The 18,345-nt window shown below is 33.1% G+C and overlaps 1 protein-coding gene across 1 annotated transcript in view; it reads right to left on the bottom strand.

Annotated features, from left to right (window-relative positions):
* Positions 1–18,345, bottom strand: part of LOC139500337 (uncharacterized) — a 118,845-nt gene that overhangs the window by 91,235 nt on the left and 9,265 nt on the right. Inside the window, exons 9-27 of the mRNA XM_071289077.1 lie at positions 17,938–18,052; positions 17,455–17,629; positions 15,954–16,143; positions 15,563–15,771; positions 14,995–15,110; positions 14,614–14,840; positions 12,869–13,014; positions 11,157–11,333; positions 10,382–10,540; positions 9,990–10,132; positions 8,660–8,730; positions 7,129–7,295; positions 6,220–6,386; positions 5,232–5,421; positions 4,681–4,845; positions 3,619–3,798; positions 2,652–2,799; positions 1,924–2,001; positions 1,135–1,286 (exon numbers count right to left, since the gene is read on the bottom strand). Of these exons, the coding sequence (XP_071145178.1) occupies positions 1,135–1,286; positions 1,924–2,001; positions 2,652–2,799; positions 3,619–3,798; positions 4,681–4,845; positions 5,232–5,421; positions 6,220–6,386; positions 7,129–7,295; positions 8,660–8,730; positions 9,990–10,132; positions 10,382–10,540; positions 11,157–11,333; positions 12,869–13,014; positions 14,614–14,840; positions 14,995–15,110; positions 15,563–15,771; positions 15,954–16,143; positions 17,455–17,629; positions 17,938–18,052 (2,975 nt within the window). The remainder of the gene's footprint in view (positions 1–1,134; positions 1,287–1,923; positions 2,002–2,651; positions 2,800–3,618; positions 3,799–4,680; positions 4,846–5,231; positions 5,422–6,219; positions 6,387–7,128; positions 7,296–8,659; positions 8,731–9,989; positions 10,133–10,381; positions 10,541–11,156; positions 11,334–12,868; positions 13,015–14,613; positions 14,841–14,994; positions 15,111–15,562; positions 15,772–15,953; positions 16,144–17,454; positions 17,630–17,937; positions 18,053–18,345) is intronic.

Consider the following 18,345-nt stretch of genomic DNA (forward strand, 5'->3'; position numbering starts at 1 on the left):
GTCATATAAAGCTAATATGAAAATGGGGACTAATATACATTTTTGGTCACCACAGAAACCTATTAGAGAAGTTAAAAACCCTTATATGGCTTCCGAGATTTCAGGAATATATATAATTGAGGGATCAACATATTTCTTATTATGTGATAAAGTATTCATTATACAATTTCATTATCTTAAAGAGCTTCCTTTCATGACAATATTATAAATTAACCCCCCCCCTTTTTTTTTTAAATGATGTTGATGAAGGAATTATATATACCCAGTTTAACTCTTTTCCTTACTGGCACAGCTCAGCTCAGCTGTTTATTAAAATGTCTATAAATAACCAGACAGTGTTGTCCAGTATTTGGGGGTTTCCCAGTATTTTCCTGCCAAAAGTGCATATGTGACATGGCTGTCAACAAAAGAAAACATGTGGTCAGGGAATTCATTTGATTTCTGGATTATACTGCTTTTATTAATTTAGTTTGGATATATATGCATTTCATTTACGAATTTAAGGTACAGTCAAGCATTTGTATTTAAAGAATAGTTTGCAAACAATTTTTACTTTTCAATTTGACAAAACTGGGTCATGATCGTTTATTGGATGTTACCTTGTTCAACCACGAGAGACAATGTAAATAATGCAATCAGCTGTCAATGTACATTCCCCAAGGCGGTGTTCACATCATTAAACACTAATTAGATTTCCTAATTGCTACTGACATGATAATTAGATTAGGGATATCCAGAATTGAACCTGAAGCTATTGAATTTGCAAGTGTGGCGGACTATAAAATGAGCGTGGAGCTGGGAATTTTAGCATGGCGCTAGGAATTTAAGCGTGGCACACCGTGGTCAAGCGTGGTGATTACTGGTTTGGGTTATATTTTCATGGTCCTTTAGATTCTGAAACTGTGTATTGCCTTATAATTATATAGTACTGCTGGTGGACATTAAGCAAAAAACAATTAATCAATTAACCCTTGCTGTGTTTTGTAAAAACATGTTTTAATAAAATAGACAACTTCCATCATAATTATATTTTATAATTTTAGACAACCAAACCAACTCAAAATATATTAAGATAAAACAAATCTCAATCCTTGTATTAAATTTTGAATTTTGATATTTCGAATAATCACTCACCTGTAAAGTTTTGAGAGTTTGAACAAACTTTGCTCTGCTGTCTGTCATGCCCAATTTTGTTAAAAACTCAATAATTGTCCCCATCTTCAGTCTACGTAGAGAAAACTTCTTCATAAAACTGTCTGCTTTTGCCATCAGGGTTGCAAATGGACCTAAGAAATATAATCAAATAATTCATCAATAATGAACAAAATGACACTCAAATTAAGATCCTATTAGTCACAATAGCGTCTTTTAATGAAAACAATCATGTTTCCTTGCAGAAAAAAAACAGTTGTATATCAAAAATAAATCTTAAAAGAGGTAAAATTCGTACAGCTGCTAGCTAATTTTTTTACATTTAAATTTTGTAAAATGTTGTTTTTAAATATAAGAGGTGCTATAACAGAAACACTTGTACAGATTTAATTCGGATATTCAAAGGTATTAAAAACATGACAATGTGTGATAAATCTAATCGATTACAGAATCATTAATCATTTTACTAACTTATATAACTTCCCCTGATTAAAGATTTGGAAAAGAGTAGCATGAGTATCTCCTCATATTGACATTTTTAATATACATTACTGAAATTTGACTATTACTACATTGCATTGAATTATATACTCCTTTGAATTGTTTAATTTTGTCATTTCAGGGCCTATTATAGCTGACTATGTGGTATGAGTTTTGCTCATTGTTGAAGGCCGTATAGTGATCTATAGTTGTTAACTTCTATGTCATTTGATCTCTTGTGGAGAGTTGTCTCATTGGCAATCATATCTCCTTATTTGTATTTATACATACCTTTTTTTCCATTTTTAGAGTCATCAGGTAAGTTGTTTGCATTAGCCTTAGTTTTTGAATACATTCCATCTGGGTTGCCTATAACAAAGTATAAGAAATCTTAGTTGATGACAAGTGTAAATTATACATCCTTTAAGGTGGTACCCAACACATTCACTGAAATTTGTTTGGCTCGTTTAATTTTCATAAAATTTTGACAAATCATTTACTTTGACACTATGACAAAAATATAAAAATTTCCAAAAATTTGAACCAACCATTTTATCAGAAAAATTACACTGGTTATATAGCAGTTTGACAAACACTTATTTTGGTCATTGAGAAGCGTGATATTCCCTTAACAACACAATGTAATTAAAACGTTTAGCGGATTTTACATAGTTATCTCCCTGTAGTGTTAGGTACCACCTTAAATGTATCATCATTGCAAAAATGGTTTATGCATGTGTAGTCAAGACAGCACACAAAAAATCATTCAAATTTGAATATTAATGTAACAAAATTTCTTCAACGAACCTGGAAATCTATACCTATATATATTCTTTAAACAAAAATAATGTGAACTTCTTGGGAACTTTGTCGATCATTAATATTCTCTGCAATCATCAATAATAAATGTAAATTACATGTCAGATGAAAATGAAAAGTCCATATTGCTTCTTATACTGCATTTTATCATTTTTTTTCTTTTCAAAATTTCAAAAATGATTGCAGCAGTGGAAACCTACTTTTAATGGTGTCTGCTTCTGCCCCTGGGTCTTCACTAGGTGCTGGTTCAGCGGGTGCTGTAACTTTACTTGTGTCTAACTTAGGACTGGTGTTATTTTGAGCCTGTCCACCAAGTCCCACAATTACTCCAGCAGCTATGGTCTCAAACTAAAAATGGATATCAAACATTATTAATAAGTTAACTTTTGGCTTGTGTCTTTCAGAAGGAGTCAACCCTATTGCTCAACAACTCAAAATACTATAATCTCACAGAAAACTCTACCAGTATGTAAATAACTTGACCTTTGCAGCTTATCAACCAAGTTTTACAATAACTTCACTTTTTAAGGTCTTAATCAATTCATTGGTAATAAGGGTTCTTTTCATTTTATCTGTTTAAACAAGAATGTGTCCTCAGTACACGAATGCCCCACTCGCACTATCATTTTCTATGTTCATTGGACCGTGAAATTGGAGTAAAATCTCTAATTTGGCATTAAAATTAGAAAGATCATATCACAGGGAACATGTGTACCAAGTTTGAAGTCGATTGGACTTCAACTTCATCAAAAACTACCTTGACCAAAAACTTTAACCTGAGGCGGGACAGACGGACGGACGAACGAACGGACGGACGGACGAACGAACGGACGGACGGACGAACGAACGAACGGACGAACGGACGCACAGACCAGAAAACATAATGCCCCTCTACTATCGTAGGTGGGGCATAAAAATGCAAGACCTTATCTGAATAACGGAAATGAAATAAATCGTGCTAGCACATTGTTCCTATGTTATAATGCCCCTAACTGTGGTAAATTACTTAACTTAATGACATTCATTCTTAAGATTCCGTTTTTTCAATATGTCCATGCTTTTCATATAAGTTTCTTGCTCAATACATTGTGACCCTTGTTTATTGTTAACAATGTAAGTTTAGTCCAAATGGTGGAATCAGAAGGGGAGTGCCCTGTATTAACTTACCTTATAAACTAATTTGTAGTCATCACACGTCTGTATCCACTGTGGAACTTCAAAGAATCTTGGAGACAGGAACTTAGTAGGATCGACAGTTCCATTGCCTTTCATCATGGCAAAGTGGATACTGTTGAATGGATAACAAGGTGACTGTTTTGCAGTACCAATGGGAGCTCCTGCAGCAATCTATTAATAGCAAATGCATCATTTTATTTGGTTTTTAACAGATGCCATATGGGTCATAAATGGACAAACTTACAGCATGTAGACTCATTAGCAGTTCAAACATGAACGTTAACTAGAAACTGTAGAGGAATCTTTATTATAATTGATCTTGTAATTTTTTCAAGAATTTTGGGAAATGAAACACAAACAATAAAAAAAAATATTTTGTTAAATGCAGTTTTCATCATACTACAGGGGTATTATCTAAAATATAATATTAAGTAAAGGTCAACATGCTTTTTTTCAAGCTACATGCTTTGCAGAATTCTGCATATAATGTAAGGATTTTACTTCTAATCTAAGCACTAATAAGGGCCTCTGTGACCTAGTGGTTAAGTAGTTCAGTTCAAGTACTGTATCACTAGCCTGTCAATCAACACTGAGGTTGTGAGTTTGAGTCCCACACATGGCAGGTGAGATCAACTCCAATCTTAATTTGCTAGAATTGTTAGTTTTCCTACATAAGGTCATTGGTTTTCTCCAGCTTCCTCCAACAATGAAAATTTGCCTTCACAAAATAGCCAACAATGTTGAAAGTGGCATTAAACTTCAATCAATCATCATTTGTATGTATTCAGACAGAAATTCAAATGATAGAATTTCAAAATACATACGAGAAGATTGCTCTTACAAAATGCTATGAGAAATAATAAGGAATTAAGAGTGCATGAGGATGTGTCACCTGTTACTGCACATGAGGGCATACAAATTGTCACCAAATTAGTTTCTAAATGAATTTTGCAACAGCAATACAGTTAAATTTATTATAAAACTATATGACGCATTTATCTCCCTTGATCGATTAGTTGGTCCAAGTATATCAGTTTTATTAATAAAACTTACCCTGTTTTCAATGTAAAGTTGGTCTGTTTTATGCAGAATAGTTGTATTGACTGAAACACCATTTATATAGATCTTTATGTCCTTTAAGGCAGCTGTGTTTGCCTCAATGATAACCTCATCTGGATTGTCTCCCTTGTAAACAATTCCTGGGAAAGGAGCAATCACCTGTAACAAATATTTATAACTGTAAGCTTCAAAAATTTACATATTTCCCATTAAAACAAATTAAATATAATTTCAAGATCAGATGTATGTGAAAACTTTAATATTTGAAACAAACAAAGTAATATAACATAACATTATATGTGTATATCCTATAAATTTTCACTTTTATACCAATTTAAAAAAAGTTAAGATTTCAAGTTGCTTATAATTGTCACTGCCAGAGAGAGAGAGACTTTTAACATGTCAAACTCTAAACATTGCCAAGTTCCCCCTCCACCCTTTTTCAAAATTCTGGATTCACATCTGTATGCCATAAATGAAGTACAACACAGAAATAAAAGTTTCTTTCCTATCCTCTCACATCAATCTTAATAGAATGTACTTACTGTTTGTCCAACATCAATTTCAAGGTCAACACCTTCTACAGCATATTCTGCTTGGCCACTTTTTTCAATTGTAGACGGATAAAACCCTTTTCCTTTACAAGGCCCTGCATCTAATCTATACAATCTTGGAAAGTCCTTGTGGCATTTGGGTCCAAAAATTGTGTTAATAACAGACTGTCCAAATTCATATCTGAAATATTGTTAAATTGTGATATATATGTATTTTATGAGATATTCATAGGCAACCTCAGTGTTTTCCCCTATAATTAAAGGTAAGTTATTTATTTCCTCAATAAACAAAGATAAGCTAATCATGTCAACAATAAGCAAATGTAAGCTATACAAATATAAGCTATTCATCTCCTCAATTAACAAAGATTAGCTATTCATGTCCTTAATAAACAAACAAAAAAGCTATTCATGTCCTCAATAAACAAAGATAAGCTTTTCATGTCCTTAATAAACAAACAAAAAAGCTATTCATGTCCTCAATAAACAAAGATAAGCTTTTCATGTCCTCAATAAACACAGATAAGCTATTTAAGTCTTCAAATAAAAAAGAGATAAGCTATTCATGTCCTCAATAAAAACAAAAATATACTAGTCATGTTCACAAAAAACAAATGTATAAAAGCTAGTAGCTTAGCTTTAAACGTGTTATAGATCAATCAATTATTATGATAAATCAGAATTTTTATAAAGTACAATTTTTTTGATACTTTCTATCTTTAATAACTGGGAAAATAATGCCAATAGCTACAGGCATTTGAAATTCCAAAAGATAACTACCATCAGACTCCATGAATCATCAGTCCTAGCAACCTTTAAGACCTTTATAGCTGTTTTACCCCCATGCTTTGTTTTTATATGATTTTAACCAACTTAGTTGGCTAACACCCTAAGCTTGTCAGTCAAAATCCCTATCAATAAATATTACTACAAAAAGTTAAAACAAAAACATTTTAGACAAAATTGACTTAAAACATACCCTTCTTTTAGTATTGCATATGCTTCTTTCACTTTTTTCACAAGAGCAAAGAAGTCTCCATATTTTTTCATAAATTTATCTGCAATTCCTCGGAGATCATCAAACGGTTCCAAAAGTTCATCGATAATATTAGTTAAATTATCAATAATCTGTTCTTTTATTTGTTGCTGTTAATAAAAAAATAAAAATTAAATGAGCTATATGATAATAATAGCTTCTAAATATAAATTATAAATATATTTGATGATGATGATGGATGGCTATTAAATGTCCTATGCATATTCAGGACAAGAACATGCTATTAATATAATATGAATATTAGCTCTACTTTGTTCGAACTTGACATTCTGAGCCAGATTTGTTGAATGCTGGTTCACAAGGTAACAGTTCATAGGAAGATATTTCACTCTATGCAGACACATTTCAGTAAATTCAGAAATTGTGAATAGTGATTATTCAACAATTGATGCAAATATGATTTCAGGAAAAACTACTTATACATAGCGCTTTCAAAATTTAAGATGTAAGGTTTTTTATTTTTGTGACACCTATCTTGTTGCAATTTTTCGAAATGATAAAACCATGGTGAAAATTTATAGTATTTTGACCCGGTTGGACCAGTCTTTGCTCTTTTTTTCTTTTTCAATGTGCTAGTTCACAAGGTTACAGTGTGAAGGAAGACGTCTTTGCTTAACAACTGAATGTTATGTGCTTTTACAGATATGATGCATTAATATCAATTTTTAAGCCTTCATTTTTCTCCCACACTTGAGGAAAGCATACTTTCATGAGACCATTGAGATAGTCAATAGTAATGCAAATACAATTTCTTTGATATCAGTTTTATTGCTGACTCAAAATATACCAATTCCCAGAGATAACTTCATAAAACTGACAAGTCTAACTTACCTGTGACACTTTGCCTTTAGTGAATTTGGCCACAGGATCGTCTCCTTCAATAACAGTAGTTGCTATCCAGTTTGGTCCACCTGTAGCCAAGGCTTTTACAGCTTGTTGTGAAAGAGCCCAAATTTCTTCAAAAACTGTTGTAATATCCCACCAGTATGGTTTTTCATCTGCAAAATAAAAAATATTTTAGTTACAAATGACAGCTGATTCAACCAACTGTATTTCACTTACATACTTTTTAATATAAATCTCTTAGTCTCAAACACTTTATTAACCTGAGCCATGCTGCAAAATGTGAACAGGAAGTTATATGACCAGAAAAACAAATTTGGGTATTTCTGTTTTTCAGTTTCTGGTACATGTAAGCTGTTTGTAGATTATTTCTTCAACATTGTTATAAACCACGACCTAAGTTTGACAGTGAATAAAGATGAAAGGAAGATAAACTAAATTATTACGTTCAGTCTGCATTTCACAGGCCTTTTTGTTTTTATATATACAGACCTGCCAACTATCCCGATTTTCGCGGTATCATCCCGATTTTTATCCCTCAACCCGAATCCCGATATCGGGATCGTAAAACTAGTCAAAATCCCGATTTTCACCAAATATACCCGAAAACATTATTGTTTACCGATTTTGAAGTTTTTCTGATCAATTTAAAAAAATCTATAATTTTACCTGGGGACATATTATGACAAGTTAACGACCCTACGCTAATCAACAGTCACAACAGGTGTCATAATTATTGGTTGTATGTAATCAGATTACCTAATGGGTCGTAACAGTCCTCAAAATTAATTTGTATACACAAATTTGGTCAAACAGCCTTTCATTTTTAATCAATTTATCATACAAGCACAATTTGCAACATTTGCCGTAGTTCCACAACAAAATCATAATTAATTGAAAGATAAGAACTGTAATGAACTCTCAAGAAAACATCGTCTATCTTGAAATCTGTTTAATTTTTGAAACCAGACATCGTGTGTCTGTTGATTTAAAATGGACGCCATTTTGTATTCACTTCTACTGTGTTTTTTTATAAGCCTCCGCCAGTAAGAGCACCTCTGAATACAAAGAAAGATAACTCAAATTTTATCCATTTTCTCATTGACACTGATAAGACCATAAGACTAAATCAAAATCTGTCTTCATCCTTCTAACTTTAGGACATGTAGTTTTAGGTCTTTTGAGTCAAGGTTCATAGATAAAAAGGTCTTTGGAGGGGGAAAAGGGGGGTCTCTACTTTGAATCCTTTATTTTTAATACCATTTTTCTCTATTCTTCAGTTATTTTGTCAATTTTATAAATTAATAGCACAAGAATCATGCAAATAAAAGAAATCAAAGCCTACAAGCTCATCAGTAATATACCTAAAGAAAAAAGAAGAGAACTTAGACTATTTTAGGAGTAAAAAACAATGCACACAGAAAAGTCGCTAAAATTGTAACCCTTAAAAATCTAGTCGCGCGCTAAATCCCCCATGGAGATTTTCAAAAGTTGGCAGGTCTGATATATATCAACTTACCTTTTAAGAAGAAGCAAGCTTCTTGTGTTTTATTCTTTGCATCGAGTAAGGCCTTTATAGACATAAAAATCCTGAAAACAAAAATATGCAAATGAGGAGCAAATACTAATTATGGTCCTTTATTTTAAAACAACATTTGACACTATTTAAATGGTTTCACTAATAATTTAATACAGATATTTTTATTTTTGAAAAAAAAGCTAATATTAACGAACCTTAGTGAGCACGCTCACATACCCCACGTCCCCACATTGTCATTGGAGAAATTAAATAAGTATAAGAAAAAGAAATTGTATAAAAAAATTATTGAATAATAATTTCCTGTTAATATACACATCTACATAGTATGTCCTTATTATCTACAAAATTTCATGAAATTCTGTTGTGTGTTTTCAGAGGAGTTGAGATGACAAACTGTTGCAGAAGTACATTGAAGCAAATAAGTTCAAAGGGGCATAACTCCTAGAAATAAAATTGAATCGTAATTTCCTGTCGATATGCACAACTACATAGTATGTCCTTATTATCTGAAAAGGTTTCATGAAATTCTGCTGTGTAGTTTCAGAGGAGTTGCGACGACAAACTGTTGCAGTAGTACATTGAAGCAAATAAGTTCAAAGGGGCGTAACTCCTAGAAATAAAATTGAATCGTAATTTCCCTTCGATATGCACAACTACATAATATGTCCTTTTCATATAAAAAGATTTCGTGAAATTCTGTTGTGTGGTTTGAGAGGAGTTGCGATGACAAACTGTTGCAGTAGTACATTAAAGTAAATAAGTTCAAAGGGGCGTAACTCCTAGAAAAAAAATTGAATCGCAATTTCCCGTCGATATGCACAACTACATAGTATGTCCTTATTATCTGAAAAGGTTTCGTGAAATTCTGTTGTGTGGTTTGAGAGGAGTTGCGATGACAAACTGTTGCAGTAGTACATTAAAGTAAATAAGTTCAAAGGGGCGTAACTCCTAGAAAAAAAATTGAATCGCAATTTCCTGTCGATATGCATAACTACATAGTATGTCCTTATTATCTGAAAAGGTTTTGTGAAATTCTGTTGTGTGGTTTGAGAGGAGTTGCGATGACAAGAAACAGGACTGATGGACGGAATGACGGACGGACTGACGGACGGACGGGTCAAAAACATTATACCCTCCGCAACTTCGTTGCGTGGGATATAAAAATATCATAAGAATCTATCAAAATCCCTTTTCACTTGTTTCAATATTTCATATAATTATGTTCATTGCATTGGTTTCATGAATTGCTCAGGTAATTCTACATCCACAAGAATATTAGCTGTGATGTATTGAATTCAAGTATACTCACTGCACAACGCCTTTGCCAATCTTAACTAAAGCTGTCTTAGGATCTTTCATTATGACCTTGAAACCATCAATGATATCAACGATACTTTCATAGATAAGTTTGGCATTCTGTGGAATTATAACAGTGATGGTCTGAACCAATGTCTGAAAGATAAAAATAAATCATAAATAAGTTTGGCATTCTGTGGAATTATAACAGTGATGGTCTGAACCAACGTCTGAAAGATAAAAATAAATCATAAATAAACATTCCAGGCTATAAATATATATTTATCTGTAGAAATGACATGGGTAAAACAATTCTGTTTCTTTTTTAAAATTATTCAAAAATTCAATAACCTTAACATTGCTCCTGCTTTACAGTGAGATCATCTATATATTACTTAAACTTACATTATAAAAGTTCATGATATCTGTTTTAACATCATTAAAGACTGTTGTCACTTTAACAATCAGATTTCTTAGTGGTCTTAAAAAGGGAGGTAGCTCTTCCTCATCGAGCTGTCCTAACATTTTCATCACATTGGCTGCTTTGTCTCTAAGACCCCAAACCTGTTAAAAATTTATGAAAAACATAAGAGTTATCAAATACAAAATCATAAACTAAACACAATGTAAGAAAGACTTGAACTTATGATGAAAGATACATGTACCTTATATCTATAAACATAATCTCTGAAATCAGGACCTTACAAAAAACAAAATCAGTAATTATCAGTAAAGATCAGAGTGCCCTATTCTTTGTATGAATCTGTTTTATTTTAACACTTGCCCACTGACAAAATATCATCTCTCTATGGCAATGATATAAACCTTTAATCAAAACTTGAACAAAATCAGCAATCTATAAAATGTAGGTCACAATGACTTAATTTACATACATTCATTCATTGATATTAAAACAATATACACAAACAAATCATCCATCTTCCTCTTTCTACCAATCTCTGCAGCAAACGTCCTTCTTACTCTTTCAAGAAACTCTTCAGAAATTTGTTTCCCTGATTTTATAACTTTGTGCATGTATTTATAAGACAATTTCGACATATTTAAATTCTCAATTTATTTCTTCTTGAGAAAGGTGCATCAATAAAAAAACTTGCACAATTTAGTAGGTTTACAGTTTTGTTGGGTTTTTTCTTCAGTTAACTCCATATGGAATATATACCTTGCCAGGTAACTCCTTCAAGGCATCTATGAATTCATTAACAATGTCTTTGATGCTTATCTGACCCCCAATCAGGTCTTTAAACAACTGCACTCCTGTTTCAATGGCATCAACAATCTCTTTCACTTTCGTGTCAAACTGTGTGGCCAATGAAGCTATTTTCTTCATGTCATTTTCCTAAAAATAAAACAACAATGAATTATCCTCAACAAGTCATGACTTATACCAATATATAATATTAGGGGACAATTTTTATTCTGAGTATTTTAAATTGGAAAAAAAATAATAACCAGAATGCACAAAATACTAAAGAATAGAAATTGAGTAAACGAATAAGTCTGTTCAGTTTTATTTAAGGTATTTTTCAATGATGTTTAATTTTTTCAGCGAAATGTTAAACTGTTGTCAAAATTAACATGTTATAAAACAAGTGAAACTGCGAGCTACTGCTCACTGATGATACCCCCGCCGCAAGTGGATAATATTAATAGTGTAAAAATATGCAAGTGTTCGGTAAACAGGAAGTTGTCGAGTGATGAATCTGAAAACGCATCACACGGTATAGCTGACTTATAAAAATCCTGAAACCAAATTTCAGAAATCCTTGTATTGTAGTTCCTGAGAAAAATGTGACGAAAATTTTTAACTTGGTTATCATGTGTAAAATCATACAAGTGTTCGGTAAACAGGAAGTAGTCGAGTGATGAATCTGAAAACGCATCACACGGTATAGCTGACTTATATAAATCCTGAAACCAAATTTCAGAAATCCTTGTATTGTAGTTCCTGAGAAAAATGTGACGAAAATTTTCAACTTGGCTATCATGTGTAAAATCATACAAGTGTGCGGTAAACAGGAAGTTGTCGAGTGATGAATCTGAAAACGCATCACACGGTATAGCTGACTAATATAAATCCTGAAACCAAATTTCAGAAATCCTTGTATTGTAGTTCCTGAGAAAAATGTGACGAAAATTTTCAACTTGGCTATCATGTGTAAAATCAGACAAGTGTTCGGTAAACAGGAAGTTGTCAAGTGATGAATCTGAAAACGCATCACACGGTGTGGCTGACATATATAAATGTTGATACCAAATTACAGAAAGGGTGGATGTGTAGTTCCTGAGAAAAATGTGACGAAAGTTTCATGGGACGGACTGACTGACTGACGGACGGACTGACGGACGGACTGATGGACGGACTGATGGACGGACGGACGGACGGACGGACTGACAGACAGAGGTAAAACAGTATAACCCCCCCTTTTTTAAAGCGGGGGTATAATAACTGTGTCAAACATAAAATGTATAAAGTTCGGTGTGGGTTTTTCTCATTGTTGAAGGCCTAACAATTGCCTATAATTGCTTACATCCACTTCATTTGAACTTTGGTGGAAAGTTGTCTCATAGGCAATCATACCACATCTCCTTATTTTTATATCAGCAATTTGCATAAAAAAAATAAAAAGATGATATCATAACAGTGTGAATACAGACATCTACATATAACTCTATAAAATACAATGTCCAACAAATCCTCTGTATGTGATTCACAGAGGAACTTGTAAAAAAATCTTATGTTTTTCAATTTATCTCAATTCCTGTCCAAATATTTATAACTACATGTACATTTTCTTAACTTAAATAAATACAACTGTTTAACTGACAGTGGCTGATAAACCATCAAAAGACTGTATTTTTTATCCAACATACTTGTAAAATATTCAGATTGTACTGGGTGCCTCCTTTAAAACAAAGTCTGGCTACAAAGAAGTCTAAGTTGAAGTCCAAAATTCCAAGGAGTACTCTTGCATAGGCCTCATCGTGAACATTTATTCTCAAATGACCGCTTAAGGGCTCTACAAAAATTGTTTACATTGATGCTTAAACTAGAGGGTCCAAGGACCCTGTGTCGCTCACCTGATATTTTTATTTACAATTGATGCATGATAAATGCAACTGTTGTACTGTCGCATAGTTTCAGAGATATAATACTAAAAAGTGCGTTTGAAACCTATGTTTTATTTCAGCCATGTGGGCAGGCAGGGTCATCATACACAGTGGTCCCTGGATATCATAGTGGTGATTTAAACCAAGTTTGTTTAAATTTGACAGTTGTTTCAGGGGAGAATTTTGTAAAATTTATGCAACGAGAAATGCAAAGTAATGAGAAAGATGTGAAGTTGTTTTGTTGTTGCGCAACCCCCCCCCTCCTCCCCGCTCCCCCTTTGCCAAAAAAACCAAAAAGGTAATAAAAAATTATCATATAAGGGCAATCTATCCTATTAATGATTTCTGCAAAATTCAGTTGATTGTGCAAGGGTTGTATAGCCAGCTGAAGTCGTTAAAAACTCTCTTTTGTTGTTGCAGATAGATCTTGACCTGATAAACAATTTTACCACATGTCAGATTTGCTCTAAATGCTTTGGCTTTTGAGTGATCAGCCAAAAACTGCATTTTAACCCTATGTTCTATTTTTAGCCATGGCGGCCATCTTGGTTGGTTGGCCTGGTCACCGGACACAATTTTTAAACTAGATACCTAAATGAAGATTGTGGCCAAGTTTGGTTTAATTTGGTCCAGCAGTTTCAGAGGAGAAGATTTTTGTAAAAGATAACTAAGATTAACGAAAAATGGTTAAAAATTGACTATAAAGGGCAATAACTCCTAAAGGGGTCAACAGACCATTTTGGTCATGTTGACTTATTTGTAAATCTTACTTTGCTGAACATTTTTGCTGTTTACAGTTTATCTCTATCTATAATTATATTCAAGATAATAACCAAAAACAGCAAAATTTCCTTAAAATTACCAATTCAGGGGCAGCAACCTATCAACGGGTTGTCCGATTCATCTCAAAATTTCAGGGCAGATAGATCTTGACCTGATAAACAATTTTACCACATGTCAGATTTGCTCTAAATGCTTTGGTTTTTGAGTTATAAGCCAAAAACTGCATTTTACCCCTATGTTCTATTTTTAGCCATGGCGGCCATCTTGGTTGGTTGGTTGGGTCACCGGACACAATTTTTAAACTAGATACCCTAATAATGATTTTGGCCATGTTTGGTTAAGTTTGGCCCAGCAGTTTCAGAGGAGAAGATTTTTGTAAAAGTTAACGACGACGGTCGCAGGACGACAGACGACGCCGGAAGCCGGACGCCAAGTGATGAGAAAAGCTCACTTGGCCCTTCGGGCCAGGTGAGCTAAAAATACACAATTTTTAGCTGAACTCTGACCTCAACTTCATATGTCAAATATTCCTAAGGGTATATTATCTCTGCAGTGCCAGATGTCTTTAAACAAAGAGGTATGTAATTGCTATATTTCTAGGCAGAATAAAAACCTGACAACTATACTTTCTAAGGGTTTGTGATCTCTGCAGTATCAGAGGTCTTTAACAAAGATGTGTCTAATTACTTTTGTTTCTAGGCAGAATCAAAATGTAGACAACTTACCAATTTTCAGATCGAGCATGTTATACATGATAATACCAAATGCAGCACCTATAGTTTCAGATCCTAACATTTTTCTCCAATCAACACTTGGGGCCTCAAGTCTAAAGTTTATCTTAGGAAACTTTTCCAGAAAACCCAAGGATCGTTTTTCTCTGCGTTGAGGTGCTATTTCCATGATTCCAGACTCATAGGGATCAATAATACCAGTTCCATTAACTTCTTCTCGTCTGGATAAAAACATAAAAAATTAATAAAAACTGAATGAAATTTATAAATTTAGGTTTGAAAAGATTTGTCATAGTTATAGGCAATATTTGTTTTAATTGGGCAATTTCAGTAATAAACCAACTAATTTTCCAAGTCCTTATTTCTTAAACTTACGCTTTTAGAGGTGTGATAATCCTAGCTTGAGGATGTGCCTGATACTGCAATAAAGCCTCATAACGAACCTCATCATTCTCGTCATACATGGCAGCTTTATACATCTCATCAGCAGCCTGAAACAAAAGTGTAATGACTTATAGCCTTATCACCAATTTTTAGTTAAGTATGTCAAGGTAATGACAAAATCAATTTTATATGTCCATAATATGGATGGAGTTTGCTTTTTTTCACTTTGTTAAACTGTTATACAATGAAAATTCAGCATAAAATTAATTTGGATCATGACTGTGTAAAAAAAGAAGACAACTGAAATTTATTGTTGGTGAATATCAAATAATTCAATTCATACTATACAGGAAGTAAATCTTTATATTCATTTTTTATGAAATGCATAGGTTTCATAGGGAAAAAAACTGAAACTAGAACAAACGAAAGGTCAAAATTTAAAAAAAAAATCATGTTTTTTTTTACAACATTTTCCTGACAATTTAAGCTAAGTTTATACAAATTACCGTGTAATGTACAAAATTGGAGATTTATTTTGTATAACCTACATACAACTCACCATTTCATGTTCATATTTCCTAAGAGCATGAACTCCAGCTCTTTTGATCCAAGCTGAGTTAGTTGAGTTGATATGTGATACAATATATTCAAAAGAGAAGTCCATTCTGGCATTTCCTAGTGTTTCTAACAGAATCACTCTCCAATGGTCATAGTCTATTTGTTCCTGTTCGCTCTGAATTGCTCTTTTCTTTCTGTATTCAAATGGATCTAATAAAATACAATATTTATGTGAAAAACTTTAAGCTGATTTAATCAATTTAACCCCTATTGTAGGGGGGAAATCCTCTGAAAAGGGATGGTATTTATGAAAAGTACTAAGGAATTTTCCTTTCTTGCATTGAATCAAAAACAAATATAGAGAGGTTCAAAACAAAAAACAAAGATATTACCATGCATTCCTAGCCATTGATGAACTCGTACAGTTATTTTGATGGCCTCCTCTTCCCGACCCACTTTTGATAACTTGTGTGACACTGAGCCGAGACAGAGCAAGACCCTTTCATGGAGATCCTCTTTGTACATCTCTTCTGGGTGGTTCTCCTTGTTAAATACAAGGTCTTCCATTGCAGCTATTATATTCTGAAATAAGAAAGAATCAAACTATAGTTTATACTTTCTAAAAATGAATAATATTATATATATATATGTGTGTTAATAAGACAGCAGCTAAATGACACAAGAACAAAAACAATCTAGAGGACAACAGATCTTAAATAAATAGATAGGTGTCTTTTCAATATTGATGACTGTGGATTCATTAATTTTGGTGGGATACCATTTTCATGGATTTTGTGGTTACAGGTGAACAACTAATTTAAATATTCAACAAAGAACAAGTTTTCTATAGGCTTGTATGAGGGGGGATAGGACCTTTATCGGGACTCCAGGATCAGGTGTTTTAAAACTCGGGATTTCGGGATTGATCCTTTCGGGATCCGGGAATTCTTTTTTTCAAATTTCGGGACCTCGGGATTTCATGTTTTTAAGCCCGGGATTTCGGGATCAGGACCCCTCCTATCCCCCCTCTTGTATGCAGACTTTTGTAAAACCCCTAAATAATAATAATAATAATAATAATTCTTTATTTAAAGAGGGTTACACAGTTAGCTATAAAGCTAATCTTCCCTGAGGCCCTCAAAACATCAATGATAATTCCACCTTATGTAATAATGCTGTATTTTGATTGGATAAGAGAAATGGTATATTTCACAAATTTTATCTATATTGAGATTTTCTTTTCACTTTCGGTGAATTTGTCATAAGGGAATTCCATGTGCCAATTTCCATGCATTTTCAGTAAATCCTGTCTAAAACAAATAATTATGTTCTCATTTTATTGTTTGACCAAGACTGAAGTTTGATAATCAGATTAATATAGGCTAATGGCATTGAAAGCATTCAAAGTAGACGGTTATTCTACAGGTTAAGGTTTGTCAGATTTCAGCTTTAAACATGAATGTGTCCAAAGTACACAGATGCCCCACTAGCACTATCATTTTCTATGTTCAGTGGACTGTAAAATTGGGGTAAAAACTCTAATTTGGCATTAAAATTAGAAAGATCATATCATAGGGAACATGTGTACTAAGTTTCAAGTTGATTGGACTTCAACTTCATCAAAAACTACCTTGACCAAAAACTTTAACCTGAAACGGGACAAACGGACGAACAAACAAACAAACAAATGGATGGACGGACGAACACACAGACCAGAAAACATTATGTCCCTCTACTATTGTAGGTGGACGATAGTAGGGCATAAAAATGTTTTTATTTATATCTGTTTCAATGTATCATTTTGTTTATCATTTTAAAGTCATAAATTGTCTTTAAACAGTTCTTGGGGAAATAGCCAATTTATCATAAACTTTATACGAGTACAATACATACATCATGTGGTGGGTTGTCTTTTCCTACAATGTGTGTCAGCAGCCTTAAGATAAGTGTAGGCTTAGGATCAGGACTCTTTAGAATGTAATCTGCCAGGAGGTTCTCACTGAAATTTGTATAGATGACTCCAAAAGCATCCAACATGATGTTCATTGCTCCTACATACCTTGAACGACTGAAAAAAAAAGTTTAAAAAAAACTAAGGGAAATAATTCATTAGAACCAACCTTCTGTTGGTAAGGACAATTATCAGTGTCATCCTTACATGTATTTTTTTTTATGTAAATAGTCATTACTTCTGGTTGTAATTTAAATACTATTCCTATTACTTAACACTATGCAATCAGTAATGCACAGGAAAATTCACCAAAATTTTTGGAGTAAAAGTGTTTTAAGCTAAATGAAAATTTTTAATAACCTTAAAGCTTACACTTCTATCTTTTTGTCACAATACAATTAAACTTTAAGGGGAATCTGACTTACTCTGATTTCAGTTCTACGAAATAATAGTTAGCAAGTTTCACAAGTTCATCTTCGGGTATAGATTTCAGTACATCGACTATCTTGAAGAAACAAGCATTTGCTTCCAATGTACGACCTGTAAATAAATAGAACAACGTTTTTACACTTAATCTGTTAGAGGTGTACTAACTGATATCTTAGCCTGGGAGAACATGGTTCATTGTAAAATTATGGTAAAACACACAACTTCCCTAAGGGCGCATTTATACATTTGTGACTGTCATTGTTCATCAGTGAGGTCAAAGGAGTAGGTCCGGTAAGGGCTGATTTTGGCCTCAAATTTCAGGTTCATCTGATGAAAGATTATGGACACTTTTTAAACACTGAAGTGTCTAATTCAGTCGATTCAATTAGTTTACGTGAAAGATT

This window comes from Mytilus edulis, chromosome 13 (assembly GCF_963676685.1).
Source record: "Mytilus edulis chromosome 13, xbMytEdul2.2, whole genome shotgun sequence".
In the NCBI taxonomy this organism is placed as follows: Eukaryota; Metazoa; Mollusca; class Bivalvia; order Mytilida; family Mytilidae; genus Mytilus; species Mytilus edulis.